At 45.1% G+C, this 16,967-nt stretch overlaps 1 protein-coding gene across 12 annotated transcripts in view; it reads left to right on the forward strand.

Annotated features, from left to right (window-relative positions):
• Window positions 1-16,967, forward strand: part of TRIP12 (thyroid hormone receptor interactor 12) — a 193,435-nt gene that overhangs the window by 66,987 nt on the left and 109,481 nt on the right. For 9 of the 12 annotated variants that reach the window (XR_005778204.1, XM_040427793.1, XM_040427791.1 and 6 more), the window contains exons 2-4: window positions 2,109-2,255; window positions 2,767-2,898; window positions 6,022-6,818. Coding sequence is in view for 11 of the 12 variants with exons in the window: in XM_040427793.1 (XP_040283727.1) it covers window positions 2,158-2,255; window positions 2,767-2,898; window positions 6,022-6,818 (1,027 nt within the window). In the remaining variant the exon portion in view is untranslated. The remainder of the gene's footprint in view (window positions 1-2,108; window positions 2,256-2,766; window positions 2,899-6,021; window positions 6,819-16,967) is intronic. The other 3 variants (XM_040427799.1, XM_040427800.1, XM_040427801.1) reach the window with 1 other exon arrangement.

The following is a 16,967-nucleotide window of genomic DNA, read 5'->3' on the forward strand; positions in this document are numbered from 1 at the left end:
AGTCGGCCCATTCTCCTCTGACCTCGAGCATCCACAAGGCATTTTCGCCCACAGGACTGCCGCATACTGGATGTTTTTCCCTTTTCACACCATTCTTTGTAAACCCTAGAAATGGTTGTGCGTGAAAATCCCAGTAACTGAGCAGATTGTGAAATACTCATACCGGCCCGCCCGGCACCGACAACCATGCCACGCTCAAAATTGCTTAAATCACCTTTCTTTCCCATTCTGACATTCAGTTTGGAGTTCAGGAGATTGTCTTGACCAGGACCACCCCCCTAAATGCAATGAAGCAACTGCCATGTGATTGGTTGACTAGATAATTGCATTAATGAGAAATAGAACAGGTGTTCCTAATAATTCTTTAGGTGTGTGTGTGTATATGTATGTATGTGTGTATGTATATATGTATATGTGTGTATATATATATATATATATATATATATATATATAAAAAACCTTTTCACGGTAAAGGACATATGTAATACGTCATGACTTTACATGGATGCTATTGGTAACAGAGCTTGGAACTTGAGATCATATTAAAGTCCAGAATCTAGGTGCAATATTTGGGGAGCCACACTTGGTGATAAAGAGGAAAAGCTTTACATCTTTTCTCTGCATTTCTGTGAGGGAGGGGTGACAGAGGAAAGGCTGATCACAGCCTAAAAATTTATGTATTTATTGCATGTAATAGTTTATCGGTATTTTTGGCAGTTGATTAAGCACTGTCTGTCTGCAGATGTTCCTTTAAAAGGGGTTCTCTGGGAATAAGGCTACTTTCACACTCGTATTTTGTGCGTGTCCATAATGGATCAGTTTAGATAATACAACTGTCTGCATCCGTTCAGAACGATCCGTTTGTATTATCTTTAACATAGCCAAGACGAATCCGTCTTGACCACCATGGAAGGTCAATGGAGGATGGATCCGTTTTCTATTGTGCCAGTGAAAACGGATCCGTCCCCATTGACTTACATTGTGCACCAGGACGGATCTGTTTGGCAAGCAGCGTTTTGGTGTCCGTCTCCAAAGCGGAATGGAGACTGAACTGATCCATTCTGAGCGGATCCTTTTCCATTCAGAATGCATTAGGGCAAAACTTATCCGTTTTGGACCACTTGTGAGAGCCCTGAACGGATCTCAGAAACGGAAAGCCAAAACACGTGAAAGTAGCCTTAAGAAAATAAAATTCCTGAAACGACTTAAATATTACTTTATTATAAATATATTCCCAAATACATTTCACTAGTTATAATGGCCCATTTTGTCTGGGGAACCATTATTAGGAGAAATAAAATGGCCACTGTCCTATTAGTACACACAAAACCTATCCTGATCACACAGAAGGACAAGTTGCATCAGAACACTGAGCTAAATAGCTGCCTCAGTCTCTTCTACTTGTATTCAGGATCATAATCCCTGACAACTGATAAGATCTTCAGCTGAATCTCTGTAGGAATGGAGACTGCAAACAAGTGCTGCTGCTCAATACCCACATCCCCACCTCCTCTCTGTACTACATATCTCCTCATGGATTCCAATCCTACGGAAATTCAACTGAAGATCTTATCAGCTGTATTCGGGATCATAATCCTGAGGGGATGACGAGGCATCTCTTTAGCTCAGTGCTGTAAAGTTAACTTGTCCTGCTGTGTGATTAGGACAGGTTTTGTGTGTACTAATAGGACGGCGGCCATTTTATTTTTCCTAATGATTGTTCCCTAGACAAAATGAGCCATTATAACTAATGAAAGGCATTTGGGAAAATATTTTATTATAAAAAAAATATATTTTTTTGTATTTTCATTTTCTTAATTCCCTGAGAATCCCTTTTAAACATGCTTGAAAAAATACTTGAGACCAACATAAACTAATTTATCAAAAAAGTCTTGTGATTTATATTGAATGAGTAAAAGGCACAGTGCATCTCCAATGATGTAAAAAAAAAAAAAAGACCCAAAATCTGCGGGTGCTAAGTACAGAGCGAGGTTAGCGTGGACAGTGCTGCTGTGTCATTGTAGTTGGCTTACTGTATTGCATGCTAGGGACACTTTGCCAGTGACAGTATTGTAACATGTGTTTTTTTTTTTTGTTTTTTTTTGCAGTGAATGGTAGTATCTAGAAAGGGTATGTCCCTTCAGGAGAGAGGTGCCAATGTCCAGCCGGCCTAATAACAATCCAGGGGGGTCACTGCGACGTTCACAGAGGAACACTGCCGGGGCCCAGCCGCAAGAGGACGCTGCAGGAGGAAGGTGAGGAAACATCACTGCTGTGAAACTGTAGCATCAGGGTCACCACAGGACTCTTCTAAAGTGGTACCTGAAGCCTATGTAACAAGAAGAAGCCTTTTTAGACACATTCAGGTTTTTTGCTTGCCTTGCTAAAGTACAAGCAGATATATTTTTGGCAAAGATTAACTCTAGTTTGTCTGTTGACGCTTTCTTTTCTCACGTGTTTACATGATTTCTTTCAATGAATTACGGGCACTTTTAACATCTGTCTTGATCTTTCTAATTATTCTAAAGCTTCTAACCCTTTAGAAAAAGGAGAAACCTCAATTATGGACAAGTTGGTTAAGGGGAATGGTCGTGTTTCTGATTAAAAACAAAACACCTATATATATATTTACAGTACAGTGATGCTACCTAGTTTCTTGTACCATGACTGCCTCCAAGTCATGTTCCTATATTTTGTATACTAAACCTAACAGGAGGGATCTGTGTTTCCTGTATCCTCTGATGCAGTTCTCTCTTGGTTTTCCAGCAACAGGTCCCAGTTAGAGCAGGCAGAACATAAGACCCTTAGCCTTCCTGAGAACAGAAAGTCACTTTCTAAGACCCCCAAAGTGCAGTCTAATACAGCTACTGGCCATTCCAGGGGATACAGCTCTAAAAGGTAACTTTACTAACTACTTTATGAACTTGTTTAGCATTTGTAGTCAAATGTCTTGCTAATGATACTGGTAGAGGAATACACTCAGATAGTAAAGGATTCAGAATGGTCTTTTCTTTTTGGGACTCGAGTGACTACTGGTAATTTTAGAAATGACAGTTTCTTGCTTCTCTTTCTTGCTTTTCCATTCTTGCTGTATAATACACTAAGCATTTTCTGTCGTGTGCTTCACTGATCATCTCCATCCATGTTTTCAACGTCACAGACCTTTAACTGTTTGTACTACAGCTGGCTGAACCCATTGATATTCAGCAGGATGGGACCTCCTAACTCTCCCCTGACCGCACATGTCAGGAAAAAGGAGGATCGAGCATATTGGATTTCAGCATGTCTCATCCTTTGCTCCAGTGGAAGATAAGCAGTCGCCAGCTGGCATGCCCCCTCTCGCCATAAAAATAAATGTGCGCACTTGGCTGAGTGTGACTTATGGTGGAGTTGGGAGTAATGGCTGTTGCCTGACTGCTCACAGCTGTCTTGTGTATGGAGCACTTAAATGTAGTGTAAAATTGACATAAAACGTTGCTTTTAATGCTGATAACCTAGGTCATCAATATTAAAAGCCTGGAGAACCCCTTTAAGGCTGTACTCTCACTGGAGAGGTGGCTTTTGTATGTCTAGTAACCTTGATGCACTTGACAATGTCAATCCGTAGATGTACAGAGCAGAAACACTCCAGCTGCATAATTGTGCCATATTGGACTTCATCAGTAATCAGAAGCATGGTTCTTAATCTTATTATTATTTTTTTTTTTTATTTCTTTCTCTCCATCCCCCCCCTCTCCCCCCCCCCCCCCCCCCCCAATATCAAATTAAAGGAGTTCTCCAGAACTCCAGGCTTAAAAAAAAAAAATCTGTCAGTCTTCTACCTTGTTGTTGTAAGAAGAGTTTGCCCAGTACTTGGCCCTCTGACGAGTCACTATCGTTTCTGCACTCGCACTGTTTGCGGGCTCTTTCGCTCAGGTGCCAACCGAGGCTTCCTGTGCAGCTGCATATACAGTATATATCTCACAACAGGGCAGAAGGCAGCTGGGTATTTTTTTTATTTTTTTAAACCCGGAGAGCCCCTTTAGCATGCCACAGTAAGGTATGGAGAAAGACTGCAAATGTCATCACTACTGGAGGTGTCCCTCTCCAGGATCATGGAAAGTGATGGCACTGATGGAGATGTCATCTTGTGCTCTTTCGTCATACTTCTGGAGCAGAACCTTCCACTAGTGGTTGTGGAACTGAAACTTAGATAGCGAGCTCGCAGTCCAGACCTAACCTAAAGGGAATTACACGCACATTTTCTTTTTCCAAAAGGCGAGCAACCCTGCTGTAGTCACGTGTGGGTCAGGGCCACCTATTAACGTATTACACGAGGCGCTATCCTTTTCTCATTTCCTAAGGCGATCAGTCTAAACATAGGGTTTATCTAAGCGCTACATGATGAATGTGCGGAGTACACAAACTGTATAATGCATGTGCCGTGCATGGGACACCAGGTGGAGAGGGAAGAGATGTGACTCACAGCAGATTATAACAATGGTTGTGAAGGTTACAAAGTCATAGTTTAAGAAATTCATTGGGATACATGGGCCAGGCTGATTTCACATGTTTACTTTCCGAAACTGACGGAAGCAGAAGCGTTTTTATTTTTTGTTAACATTTGTAAAACTGATGCCATAACATGCCTGAAAATTTTGGGGTAAAACCTTGTGGTAATATTGTGTGCTTTTGCTGAATGACAAAACACCACATGCGCATACTCCCTTGTTAGGTGCCACACAAATTAAATGACATTCATTTTTTTAGTTTTCATATTGATGTGAGTAACCAACCACAAAATTCTGTCTTTAAAGGGTTATTCTGGCACTGAAAAATTTCCACTGACCATAAAATGGTTAAAAAATTAAAAATCACAAGCTTATACTCTCCTCGACAATCCCTAGCTTCTGCCTCTCCAAGCCACTTCCATCTCCTGTCCTGAAATGACTGGGAATGCCACTCAGTCAATCACTTGCTGAGGCGGGTCATTGCTGCAACCAGTGATTGGCTGAGTGGCATTCCCAGTCATTTCCTGCTGTGTTGATACGGGAGAAGGAGGTGGAGCACAGCAGGGGCACAGGCATCTATGGTATAGCAATGGCGGGGGTAATAAGCAAAGTGAATATCAGTTGTTGTTTTTTTATGGCCATATACACACTTTTTTGGACTCTTAAATAAGTAATCATTTGTGTTTTTATTTTTTATTTTTTTTCCTAAGGGTGCTTTTACACATTGGGAGATTTATCAAAACTGGTGCAGAAGAAAGAGCAACCAATCACATTCGACCTTTCACAGTTTAGAGCGGTTTTGGAAAATGAAAGGATCAGTCTGATTGGTTGCCATGGCCAACTAAGTCACTTTTCCTTTGCAACAGTTTTGATAAATCTCCCCCACAGTTTTGGGGTATTTTTTATTTCTTTTTACTGGTGGTGTGTTTTAAGCATTTTTAGGCATTGGTGAAAGGTTCTCTTTAAGCAGACTAAAGTATCTAAACTGACTATACAGACGTGTAGAGCGGCGCCCAGGGATCCCCCTGCACTTACTGTTATCCCCGGGCGCCGCTCCGTTCTCCGGTTATAGCCTCCAGTATGTTCATAGTTAGGCTCCACCCAGGGGAACCTGCCGGCGTCTTTCTCCTATGCTGTAGCGCTGGCCAATCGCAGCGCTCAGCTCATAGCCTGGCTATGAGCTGAGCGCTGCGATTGGCCAGCGCTACAGCATAGGAGAAGGAGACCGCAGCAGGTTCCCCTGGGTGGAGCCTAACTATGAAGATACTGGAGGCTATAACCGGAGAACAGAGGGGAAAATGGCACACCCAGAGCATGATGTAAATTTATTAAACAGAAATATAAATATATATATATATATATATATATATCTATATCTCCACAAATGAAATGTTGAGAAATCCCACAAAAAAAAAAAAGTGACACCACCATAATTACAGGAAATGTTTTCTGATCCACTGACATTTCAAACTTAAGAAATACAAATACATTTGTCTTGGCACTTGTTAAATTGTTCTCTCTTCCCCCTCAGGGGCTGTACCTCGTCTGCTGTTTTAATATCACAACCAGAAGATCCAGAGCGAAGTACCACCTCAGAAATTCAAAGGCCTAAGAAAGAAACCTCCCGTGGGTTAAAGCGCAGTGCCAGCCCTGATTATAGCCGGACCAACTCCCCTAGCTCTGCTAAGAAACCCAAAGCACTTCAGCACGTCGAGCCCTCTGCTGGGACGCGGCGACCAAATAATAAACCTAAGAAGAGACAGATTGACCAGGAGCATTCAGCTCCACCTGCATCATTGCCGTCAACAAGCAAAGCATACGGCAGGAAGGGTGGAGCCCCCGGCACCTCCCCGCTGCACAAAAGAAAAAGGACAGATAATTCCTCTTGTGTGAAGAGCAGCAGTGCAGCCGTAGTAGCGACTGGTGCAGAAGACAGACCTCCAAAACCCACCAAGCTGGCTTCAAAATCGGCCACCTCAGCCAAAGCTGGGTGTAGCACCATTACTGATTCCTCATCTTCTGCCTCTACTTCCTCTTCTTCTTCGTCTGCTGTTGCCTCTGTCTCTTCTGCTGCACCCCCAGGAGCTCGAGTGAAGCAAGGGAAAGATCAGAACAAGGCTAGACGATCACGTTCTGCCTCAAGTCCAAGCCCTCGAAGGAGCAGCCGAGAAAAAGAACAGGCCAAAGCCGGCAGCTCTTCAAAGTTTGATTGGGCAGCTCGATTCAGCCCAAAAGTCAGCCTTCCTAAAACAAAACTTTCCCTTCCGGGATCCTCTAAGGCTGAGACATCAAAACCTGGACCCTCAGGATTACAGGCAAAACTAGCAAGTAAGTTGTGCATTGTTTTCTGTTGCAAGGTCAAACTGTCAAGTGGTTGAAGAGGTTCTCCACCATCTGATTAGCACCACGGCCAGTGGTGATGAGTGACATGGCTTCAATGATGCTGAGCAGTGTCCCTTTTCCCTGCTGTCTTCATCATACTAGTACAGTTTTCATCTTATTAGCCTAGACATGCCTGACAGTCTGGTTGTTAGGGTACACTGTCGAGCAGCCAAAGTTTTTCCAATGGAGTTGTCCGGCAGCACGTCACTACTGCCCTGTCCATCTCAAAATACATATCTATTCAGGTCCAGGCAGAATTTTCACTGAGCTGTTCTGCAGGCATACTTTCTGCTGCATAAACCAAATATCAGTTTAGGTAGGTAACTTATGAATGTATTAAGAGAGATCTTATTGATGGAGTACTTCTGGCAGAGTTTGCTTGGCTCTGATCTTTGTGCCTGAAGGGTTCTTGTTGGGACTTTATATTCTTTAATGATGTGCAGCAAGATATAACAGTATTGGTAGTGTCTACGAATGTCACAGCAGTTTTAGGACATACACATGTGATCGAGTTCAGTGCGAGCAACTTGCAGAACGTGTCAGTGCGAGGTATCGTTCTGACCTCTGCTCCTCTGACAGTACTGCACAACGTTTTCAGTGTAATTCAGTAGATTCCAGGACTCGGGGTCACACAGCTTTATAAAACATTAAAATGCTGTGCAATCCTGTCAGAGGGGCAGAAATCAGAATGGGACCTCTTAATGACCATGTTTCCATACCAAATGCTCTATAACTACGTAAGGCTTTGTTCACATCATGTGAAGAGCCTACATTGTTAGTATGAAGGTTATCTCTATGTACACCTCTGATTGAATATTGCAACATATCCCTCAATATAGGCTTCCAGTGGGATACATCACCATTAGGACTGTATTACACCTCCTCATGAGCATTACCATTGTCTGGAAGGGCATATGATCATCAGTGGAGGAGTGGAGACCACTGCTATTACATGCAGCTATCTCCACAGTATCTGGAGGAGCAATTGCTAACGCCATTACTCATCCTCAAACAAAATCATTATTTGCTGGCAAACAATGTGGTTTTTTTTTAGCCTGCATAAAAAATGTGATTGCCCGATGAACAAGTATTTGCTCGGCACTTTTACACAGGCAGATCATCGCTTACGAACGTTTTTACCAACGCTTGTTAGCAATGATCTGCAGGTGTAATACAGGCCTTAGGCTCCCATTGTAATAAAAAAAAAGTGTGTCCCATCAGTGATTCACAGCCTTCTCACTATGACCGTGTATACAGCTGTCAATCACTGATAGGACCGCCTCCTGGACTTCAAAGCCCAGAATGAGCAGGAATTTAAATGAATAAATGACAAGTTTTACTGAATCTTTTCTATATAACCTGCTTGCCTATAGCTTACATTGCTTTTTCATGGTGACATGTTCCCTTTAAAGGGGTTTTCTAAAACATTTGTACTGATGACCTATCCTCTGGATAAGTCCTCAGTATTTGATTGGTGGGGGTCTGAGAGCCAGGACCCCCACCGATAAACTGTTTAAAAAGGCACCTTTGCATAGGCTATGTGATATCACATTCATCGGTCACATGTCCTAGCTGCTGCTCGGCCCCATTAAATAGAATGGGGATGAGCTGCGACACCAAGCACAGCCACTATACAATGTATGGCACTGTGCTTGGTAAGCTGCGTGATGGGCAGGGGTCCTAGGTGTCGGGCCTCCACTGATCAGATACGGATAACCTATCTAGAAGACCCCTTAAATTCAGGAATCTTGGGTTTCACTATTAAAACTTATAAGGGGCTATCTGCGTTGTTGGAGAATGTTTGGGACACAGACTTCATACAAGGTATTGTAATAGTCATTGTGAAGTTTCTAATATTGAAAAGTGCCATGTGTATTAAAAATACATTTCAATGCGTTCCACCAATAATGACATGTCCTAATAACTTATGCAGCATCACTGCATGGAAACCAGGAATTGTAAATTTGCATTAAGAGTGTAATGTCCATTCCAAATATAAAAACTCAAAAAAGTTAGATATAGTGTCCAGGGCCAAATATCCAGGTGAGTCCAACAGTTGGGGCACGCTTCAAGGGTTTTTTCCTCCCAGGTAATAAAGGCTACTATGCTAATCATTATCCTCAAAAACAAAACAAAAAGTACGCCCATATTGCACACAGGCCACTGAAGCCTCTCTTGGCTGATCCTCCTGTCAGTGCTGTGTAGAAAGGGGTACGATTAGCAGTCATCTCATCAGCAGAAGGCTGGATTACATTTAGGGTATCTTTGTGGGATAGATATGCTGTGGATTTTCCTTTGCAGAATGGTGGGCCGAAAGTTTGCAGTATATTACAGTACAGGTGAAGTGTATGAGATTATACCAAATCCGATCCAGATGCTGCTGAAAAGTCCACACTGGGAGTGTGTTTTTATTTTATTTTTTTCAGTGGATTTTGACTATATACCACAAACAAATTCAAATTGTCCCATTCTCATTTCCCTGAGTAATATTCAGTCGCTGCTCCGTGTCTGCTGTGCGGTGTTCGTGTCTAGGGAAGCCATCCTATGTGGTATTGAAGAGAATAGACCGCCACTTGCTGTATTTGTACGCGTCGCCTATATGTACAGAATGGGACAATAAACCTATGAGCATTACTACAAATAAAGCGAGCGCCGGTCTATTCTCCAATTTCACTATCACAGACGCACAAACCTTGTGGAAGGAAACCCACGCAAACCCTGGGAGAACATACACATTGCACTTCCTCTAATTTCCTGTACATGGCGCACTACACTCTCCCATAAGGGATGGTCATTTATTATGCCTGCTTTGGCATGTTTGCGCTACATTTATTAATAACTAAGTGTTCACACCTAACACTTTGCTCTAGAAATGATACTCCAGTTTCTATACGCTCCTCCCCCATTGGACTAACTGATTTTTTTTTATTTATTTATTTTTTAAATGACAGAGTCAAACTAATTAAAAAAGCGCCCATTTTCCCAACCACTTTTCAGAGCTGTTGAGAATGGTGTAGAACAGTAAAAACAGGCCTTTTGCCAATATTTGAGATTTTGCTATAAAGCTGGTGTACAGCAATGGTACGTTCCCCCAATCGATCACTTTCTGGCTTGGCCTTGTTATATCAAGGTTCTGGCTGCAAAACTGTAAAAAAAATCCAATACATCTGGAAATACACTTTGCCCACAGGGAAACAGCCTTGTACAGAATTGTACAGACTTTGCAGAGAACGCAGGATATAATTTCCGTCTGATCTGCATTTTCAGCTCTCCACTGACTGGGGGTGGGGCTTGTCAGAAGGGGTGGGGCTTAAAATTGTTTCGTATTGTAGGCAGAACAGTTGAGGGAGGCAGACACAGGATTGCAATGAGGAGGATGGGAGTGTGTAGAAAATACAGCTATTTATAATGTATTTTTCTTTTTCGATTGCAATATGAGAATTAATAGCCTAACCAGAAAGATTTAATAAAGGAGTTGTCAGACTTTAAAGGGAATGTGTCAGCAGAAAATGACCTCTTATGTTTTTATGTTAAACATTTTTGAAGAATTTTTGATGATATTATATTTAAATTTTCACATCATTATCTATTTAAAATAATAAAATCCTGCAGTTTTCCTACTGGCAACTAAGAATAATAACTGCCACCACTTGGTCTGTACAGATCACTTTTCAGCAGTCCTCTCCATATGGCAAGTAAGATTACACCGCTTATCTTCTCCCTCCTGACCTCTGCACAGCTCACAGAGCATGCCTAGAAAACTCCCCCATAGAAGTCAGTCCCCTCCAATACATTGTGTCTACGGCCTTGGGGGCTGCTGTAAAGCTTATGCTGTTAACAAAAGCCCAGGCAAGATGGCTGCCCCCATAATCATGTTTAGGAAACAGAATAGAAACTCTGCAATCAGAAACAGATTGGACATAAAAAAATAAATAAAAAAATCCACGGAAAGGTGTTAAAATAATCGTACTCCCTCTGAACCCTCTCAACTCCAGTACCACCGTTCCAACCGTCCCAGGCTTTGTTTACTTGACTGCACCAGTGAAGTGCCCGTATACAGCATGTGATCACTGCAGCCAAAGGTCTTATGCTGTATACAAAGAACAAAAACAATCCTCAAGCTAATATTGTACAGGGCATGTGCATGCACATTATACAACCTACACAAATGTTCCCAAAAAGAACAAAAACAAATGCCCAAAAGTATATCATAAAATTATTAATTTATTACACAAAATCAAAAAAAATACACAGTAAGGCTACGTGCACACGAGCGTGGTTTGTTTTGCGGTCCGAAAATCGCGGACCCGCAAAACACGGATGGTGTCCATGTCCGTTCCGCAATTTGAGTTATGGCACGGACAGCCTTTAATATAACTGTCTATTCTTGTCCGCAAAGCACGGAAAAGAATAGGACATATTATTATATTTTTTTTTTGCGGACCACAGAACAGAGCAACGGATGCGGACAGCACACGGAGTGCTGTCCGCATCTTTTGCGGCTCCATTGAAGTGAATGGGTCCGCATCCAAGCTGCCAAAACTGCGGCTCGTATGCGGACCAAAACAACGGCGGTGTGCATGAGGCCTAAAAGATAGATCGGGGGATATCGACGTCAGAAATGGGTAACAATGACCTTAAGGGCTCATGCACACAAACGTATTTTCTTTCCATGTCCGTTGCATGTTTTCTTCTTTTTTTTTTTGCGGAACCATTCATTTCAATGGGTCCACAAAAAATACGGAAGTTACTACGTGGGCATTCCGTTTCCGTATATCCGTTCTGCAAAAAAATAGAACATGTCCTATTGTCCGCATTACGGACAAGGGTAGGACTGTTCTATTTGGGGCCAGCTCTTTCATTCCACAAAATACGGAATGCACACGGACGTCCGTATTTTTTGTGGACCGCAAAATGCATACGGTCATGTGCATGATGCCTAATGCTGTATTGAATCACTAGCCATTAGTCTAACTTCCCCTGAAGAGAATGTATCATGTCCCAGAAAAAGGATCACCGGTGAGGCCAGATAACACACATAATCTATATGGCCAAGCCAATATCCCATTACATAATCATTCACAAAAGGGACGTCCCATAGTGGATACAGGCTATAAAGTAATCAATCCTCTACAATATTTTCACCCACTGGGCTCACCTGTAGAAGAGATCAGATTAAAAATGGCCAGATAAACGCCTCGACGCGCGTTTCGCGCTCAGCTTTGTCAGGAGGTCCTGTGCTGTATACATCTGAGACCAGTGATTGGCTGCATCGGTCAAGTGTGGTATATGGGATTTCATGGCTGCAGCGGTGAGAAGTGGATTGGGTTCGGGACACTAACATAATGTTAGAAGTAATCATTAATCCAAGGGTCTCCAATTTTCTTGTCAGAACGTTCTTGTGCTCCATATGTATTCTTTATAGTATTTTTTTTATTTTAGAAGGTCTAGATTAGCATACTTAGAACTATGTTTACCATAGAAAGTTCTGTTATTGTAAAGGCTGGCGTGTATGGTGGAGCCATGAAGCCACAGCTATGACAGCAGCTGAAGGGCATGAAATAGTTATGAACATGTGCCGAGCCAGTAAAACCAGAGGGCGGAAGAATGTGAGCTTGTTATAGTGCACCATGGGGTGAAATCTAAATAGTCCCAGGATGAGTGTGTGCACTATGTGCAGCCTAAACACTATGTTGGGGATCTGACCTGTTTGTGACTCATTCTGTCATCTTTGTGTGGGATTTACATTATATACTATAACCTGTACAACTGGATCATCACCCGTTCTTGTCACTGGCTCCAGACTTTGGATATTAGATGTTCTCCGTCTCCCTCCTGCTTATTCCTGGGAAAAGACTGCAGCAACAAAGCTCAACATGGATCAGATGGTAAATTGCTTCCTTCTGCTGTATTTGTGGCTTCTTCTGTCTCATTTACAGTCCATATGTATTACATTGTCAGTGAGTAAGGTGGATGAAGACGTTGGGTATCTGCTTTCCAGCTGGCAACTTTTTTTTAAAGTCCTCAGAATGGCATAAAAAAGAAACAAAAGTGCGATGCTTCTCACCGATCTTCTGTGTCTACTTCCTGGTCCCACTGAATACATAGCCAGTGATTGGCTCAGCAGTGACCCACTTCAGCCAGTGATTGGTCGAGCAGTGATTTCCTGTGTGTCAAGAGAGACCAGAAAGTGGAGACCAACTGGGAGCCGGGAAGCACTGGAAATGGAGAGGTACTTACCACTTTTTTAATGCCATTCTGATGAAACAGTGTTTTACTGGCCAGATAACCAACCCTTTTAATTACTTATAGGCAGTGGAGGACTTGCAGGCTGGAAGTGAATCTGTAGATGACAGCCATTGGTATTCATTGGTGGGCAGACTGATCTGTAAAGATGTTTTACACCTGTCCAGTTATCTTTATATACTGTATTTGACTTCTGGAATTTCTCCTAGCTAGTGTATATAGATGGAGACATAAATGTGTACATACATAGTCATTGGAGTTGCCTAGTTGTGTGTGTGTGTGTGTGTGTGTGTGTGTGTGTGTGTATGTATGTATATGTTTGTATGTATAATATAGGAGCAAAATGAATGGAGAGGAATGATCGCTACCACAGTAGTTCCTCGCTCATTCAGTTCTATGTATTATCAGCAGCACATCACTGCTTACACAGGGAGATGTGCTGACGATAATTGTATAGCTTTAATTCTGATAAAATATGCAAGTCATCCGATTGATCGCTCATTCTCCAACTGATCAGATGCACAACTACACAGGCCATTTATCATAAATGAGCTTTCCTGTGAACCCCTCAGGTGAACGCTGTTTAAAAAAAAAAATTAATTTTTTGTTCACCTTGCCCCAAAAAAGTGTAATATTGAACGATCAAAAAAATCCTATGTACCCAAAAAATGGTACCAATAAAAACGTAAATTCTTCCCGCAAAAAACGAGCCCCTACACAAGACGATTGGCAGAAAATTTTTTAAAAAATATGGCTTTCAGAAAATGGAGACACAAAAACATAATTTCTCACCCATTCCATTGGGGGTATAGCTTAGGCCACTACTAGGAGGAGACACTATGCAAATAAGAAAAAACAGCTCCTCCTCCACAGACTATACCCCCATGCTCCAACAGGAGGACCTCAGTTTTAGCTTAGTGTCGGATAAGGAGGTGACACTCCTGCTCTTGCAGGGTTGTCCCTGTAGTTTTGTTCTTCTCCTGTTCGTTTGTTTTTTCTCACCAGAGGACGCAGGGTCGCATGGGTGCGTCCCTGGTCTCTCAGTGGAGCGAGCGCCGGGGTCGAATGGACGTCCCCGGCTACCTCACTTTTTTCCCCAGAAGATAAGTGGAATCGGGCTCGACCTGCAGCTCCGGTGGCCTACCAGATCCAGGGTCACCTACTCCCGCCCTCTATCCAGATCACTGCCACTCCTTGTGCCAGATGACTGAAGAGGTGTACCCTGCTGGTCCGGAACAGAGGGTGAAGACTGCAGGACGCAGATAAGTACTTACGGCTCTCCTGCAACCCGCACACCCCCCCCGTCCCCCCCGTCCCCCCTTCCCCCGCCTGTAGTCCAGGGCCTGCTGGGTTGAGAGGGAGGAGGGATTCCTTCTTGGGGCAGTAGCTGTTCGCAGTGCCATGGTAGGCGCCGTTTCACTTCCCCCGTTCTATTCGGAGGGCTTGTTAAACCCTGCATCTCTGGCGGCGGACGCCATTTTCGGAGCTGGGGTCTGCCTTTTTCATATTTCCCGCACGCGGGTTTCGCGCAATCTGTGACGCGACTGGGGCGGAGCCTATCGCGTCTGCTCCGGCGCTTCTGCTTTGCCTCAGCGCTTCTCCACTTGGCTGCTCCTCCAGCTCCTCACAGGTCACGGTAGGACAGGTTTAGCGTTCTGCAAACGGTAGGAGACCCTGACTCCGGGATTATCGCCATCATGCCAAGACCTGGGGCCCCCCAAAAATCTAAGGCGGCAACTCAGGCCCCACTGGGATCCTGTAAGGTCTGCTGCTTGCCGCTATCAGTCACAGGCTCCTGTGACTCTTGCCTTGCCTCGGGACTGGATCTTCCTCCTCCTCCCCCAAGCCAGCCCAGTCCCTCTTCCGCCCCTTCGGAGCCTGCGGAGCCTTCCTGGGCCTCTGCCATATCTAGGGCGGCTGCGGACTTGGCCCAAGTCTCGCGCGCCGCCATGGCCTTTATGGAACGCATGGTGGCCACGGATCCTGTGGTTAGCACCGCTCCACCTCCTGGTGCCCCCCACAGAGGAATCTCGACTGTTAAGAGGCAGCGTACGCAGCAGCATCCCTCCTCGGATGACTCTGCTTCTCCCCCTCGCCTGGAGGCGTGTTCAGTCTCTCCCCCTCGCAGGGACTACAGGTCTGAAGGGGAAAGATCCGGCTCGGACGAGGACACGGAGCTGGAACCCTCGCCTAAGCTCTCCACCATGGTGGCAGACTTGGTCACGGCGGTCTGTGACATCTTTGACATCCAGGGGGAACCACCTTCCACTAGTAGCCAGGAATTCCCCCTTTTCCATTCCAGGAAACCAGAGGCAGTGACATTCCCCATTCATGGCGAGTTCGCCAAGGTCCTTTCTAAGGCCTGGGAGCGCCCTAATCACCGTTTTTCTGCCACAAGGCGCATGGATACTCTTTATCCTTTCCCGGCAGATAACGTGCAGCAGTGGTCTTCCCCTCCTAAAGTCTACCCCCCGGTGGCCAGATTGGCTAAGAACACGGCAATACCGGTCCTGGACAGGTCCTCCCTACAGGACTCTGTGGACAGGCGTTTGGACTCTTTCCAAAGCCATATTCACTCTGGCGGGCACAGGCCTGCGGCCTGCGTTCGCCTCGGCCTGGGTAGCCAGGGCGCTTTCGGTGTGGTTACAGCGCCACCATCAGGATCTCGCGGAGCAGGATGCCTCTGCGGACACCTTGAACTTCGTCCTCCAGATGTCTCAGGCGACAACATTCCTCTGTGAGGTCTCATTGGACGTTAGCACTCTTTTTGCGCGTGTTTCGGCCCTCTCGGTCACGCAGCGCTGGGAAGTCTGGGACGCCGACGCTTCCTCCAAGTGTTCCCTCACTAGCCTCCCCTTTGCGGGCTCCAGACTCTTCGGTGCTAAACTGGACGAGATTATCTCTGACGCTACGGGGGGCAAGAGCACCCACCTGCCCCAATCCAGATCCAAGCGCACCTTCAGAGCTCGGCACTCTGGCCCTAGAAAGCAGTCCTTTCGGCGCTTCTCCTCCTCCTCCTCCTCCTCCTCCTCCTCCTCCTCCTCCTCCAGGTCTGCGACAGCCCCCTCTTCCGGCAGCTCCCAGGACTCCCGCAAGAAGCCTTCCTTTAAGCCCCAACCTTCCTGGCGCCTGCGGGCACAATTCCAGGGGAGTTCTGCCCGCCCCGCGGTGCCCAAGCAGTCCTCCGCCTGAAGGGGCGCCCCACCCGCTTGCGGTGGGGGGGCCCGCCTGCTCTCCTTTCAGCATGTCTGGAGAGCTCACGTTCAAGACGTCCGGGCCCTGGAAATTGTGACTTCCGGTTACAAGATAGAATTCGTTTCCAGGCCTCCGGAACGCTTCTTTCCTTCTCGGGATCCGGCCTGAGCCTCGGCCCTTTTACAAGCGGTCTCTTCCCTTCTGGACCGGGGAGTAGTTGCCCCAGTTCCTCTGGAGGAACAGGGCGCAGGGTTCTACTCAAATCTCTTTGTAGTACCTAAGAAGGAGGGATCAGTGCGTCCGGTCCTAGACCTGAAGCTATTAAACAAGTCCCTGCGGGTGCGGAGGTTCTGGATGGAATCCCTCCGCTCCGTTATTGCTTCTCTTCTTCCAGGGGAGTTCCTAGCGTCGGTGGACATCCGGGACGTCTATCTGCATGTCTCTCGCAGAATCTCACCACAGATTTCTGCGCTTCGCCATTGACGGCCGTCATTATCAGTTTGTCGCCCTTACCTTTGGGCTGGCGACAGCCCCGCGGGTATTCACAAAGATCTTGGCGCCACTCATGGCAATTCTCCGTAGCAGGGGCATATCTCTGTTGCCCTACCTGGACAACATACTGATAAAGGCTCCCTCTCGTCCCCAGGCCGAAGA

The sequence above is a fragment of the Bufo bufo genome, chromosome 4, assembly GCF_905171765.1.
Source record: "Bufo bufo chromosome 4, aBufBuf1.1, whole genome shotgun sequence".
Lineage (NCBI taxonomy): Eukaryota > Metazoa > Chordata > Amphibia > Anura > Bufonidae > Bufo > Bufo bufo.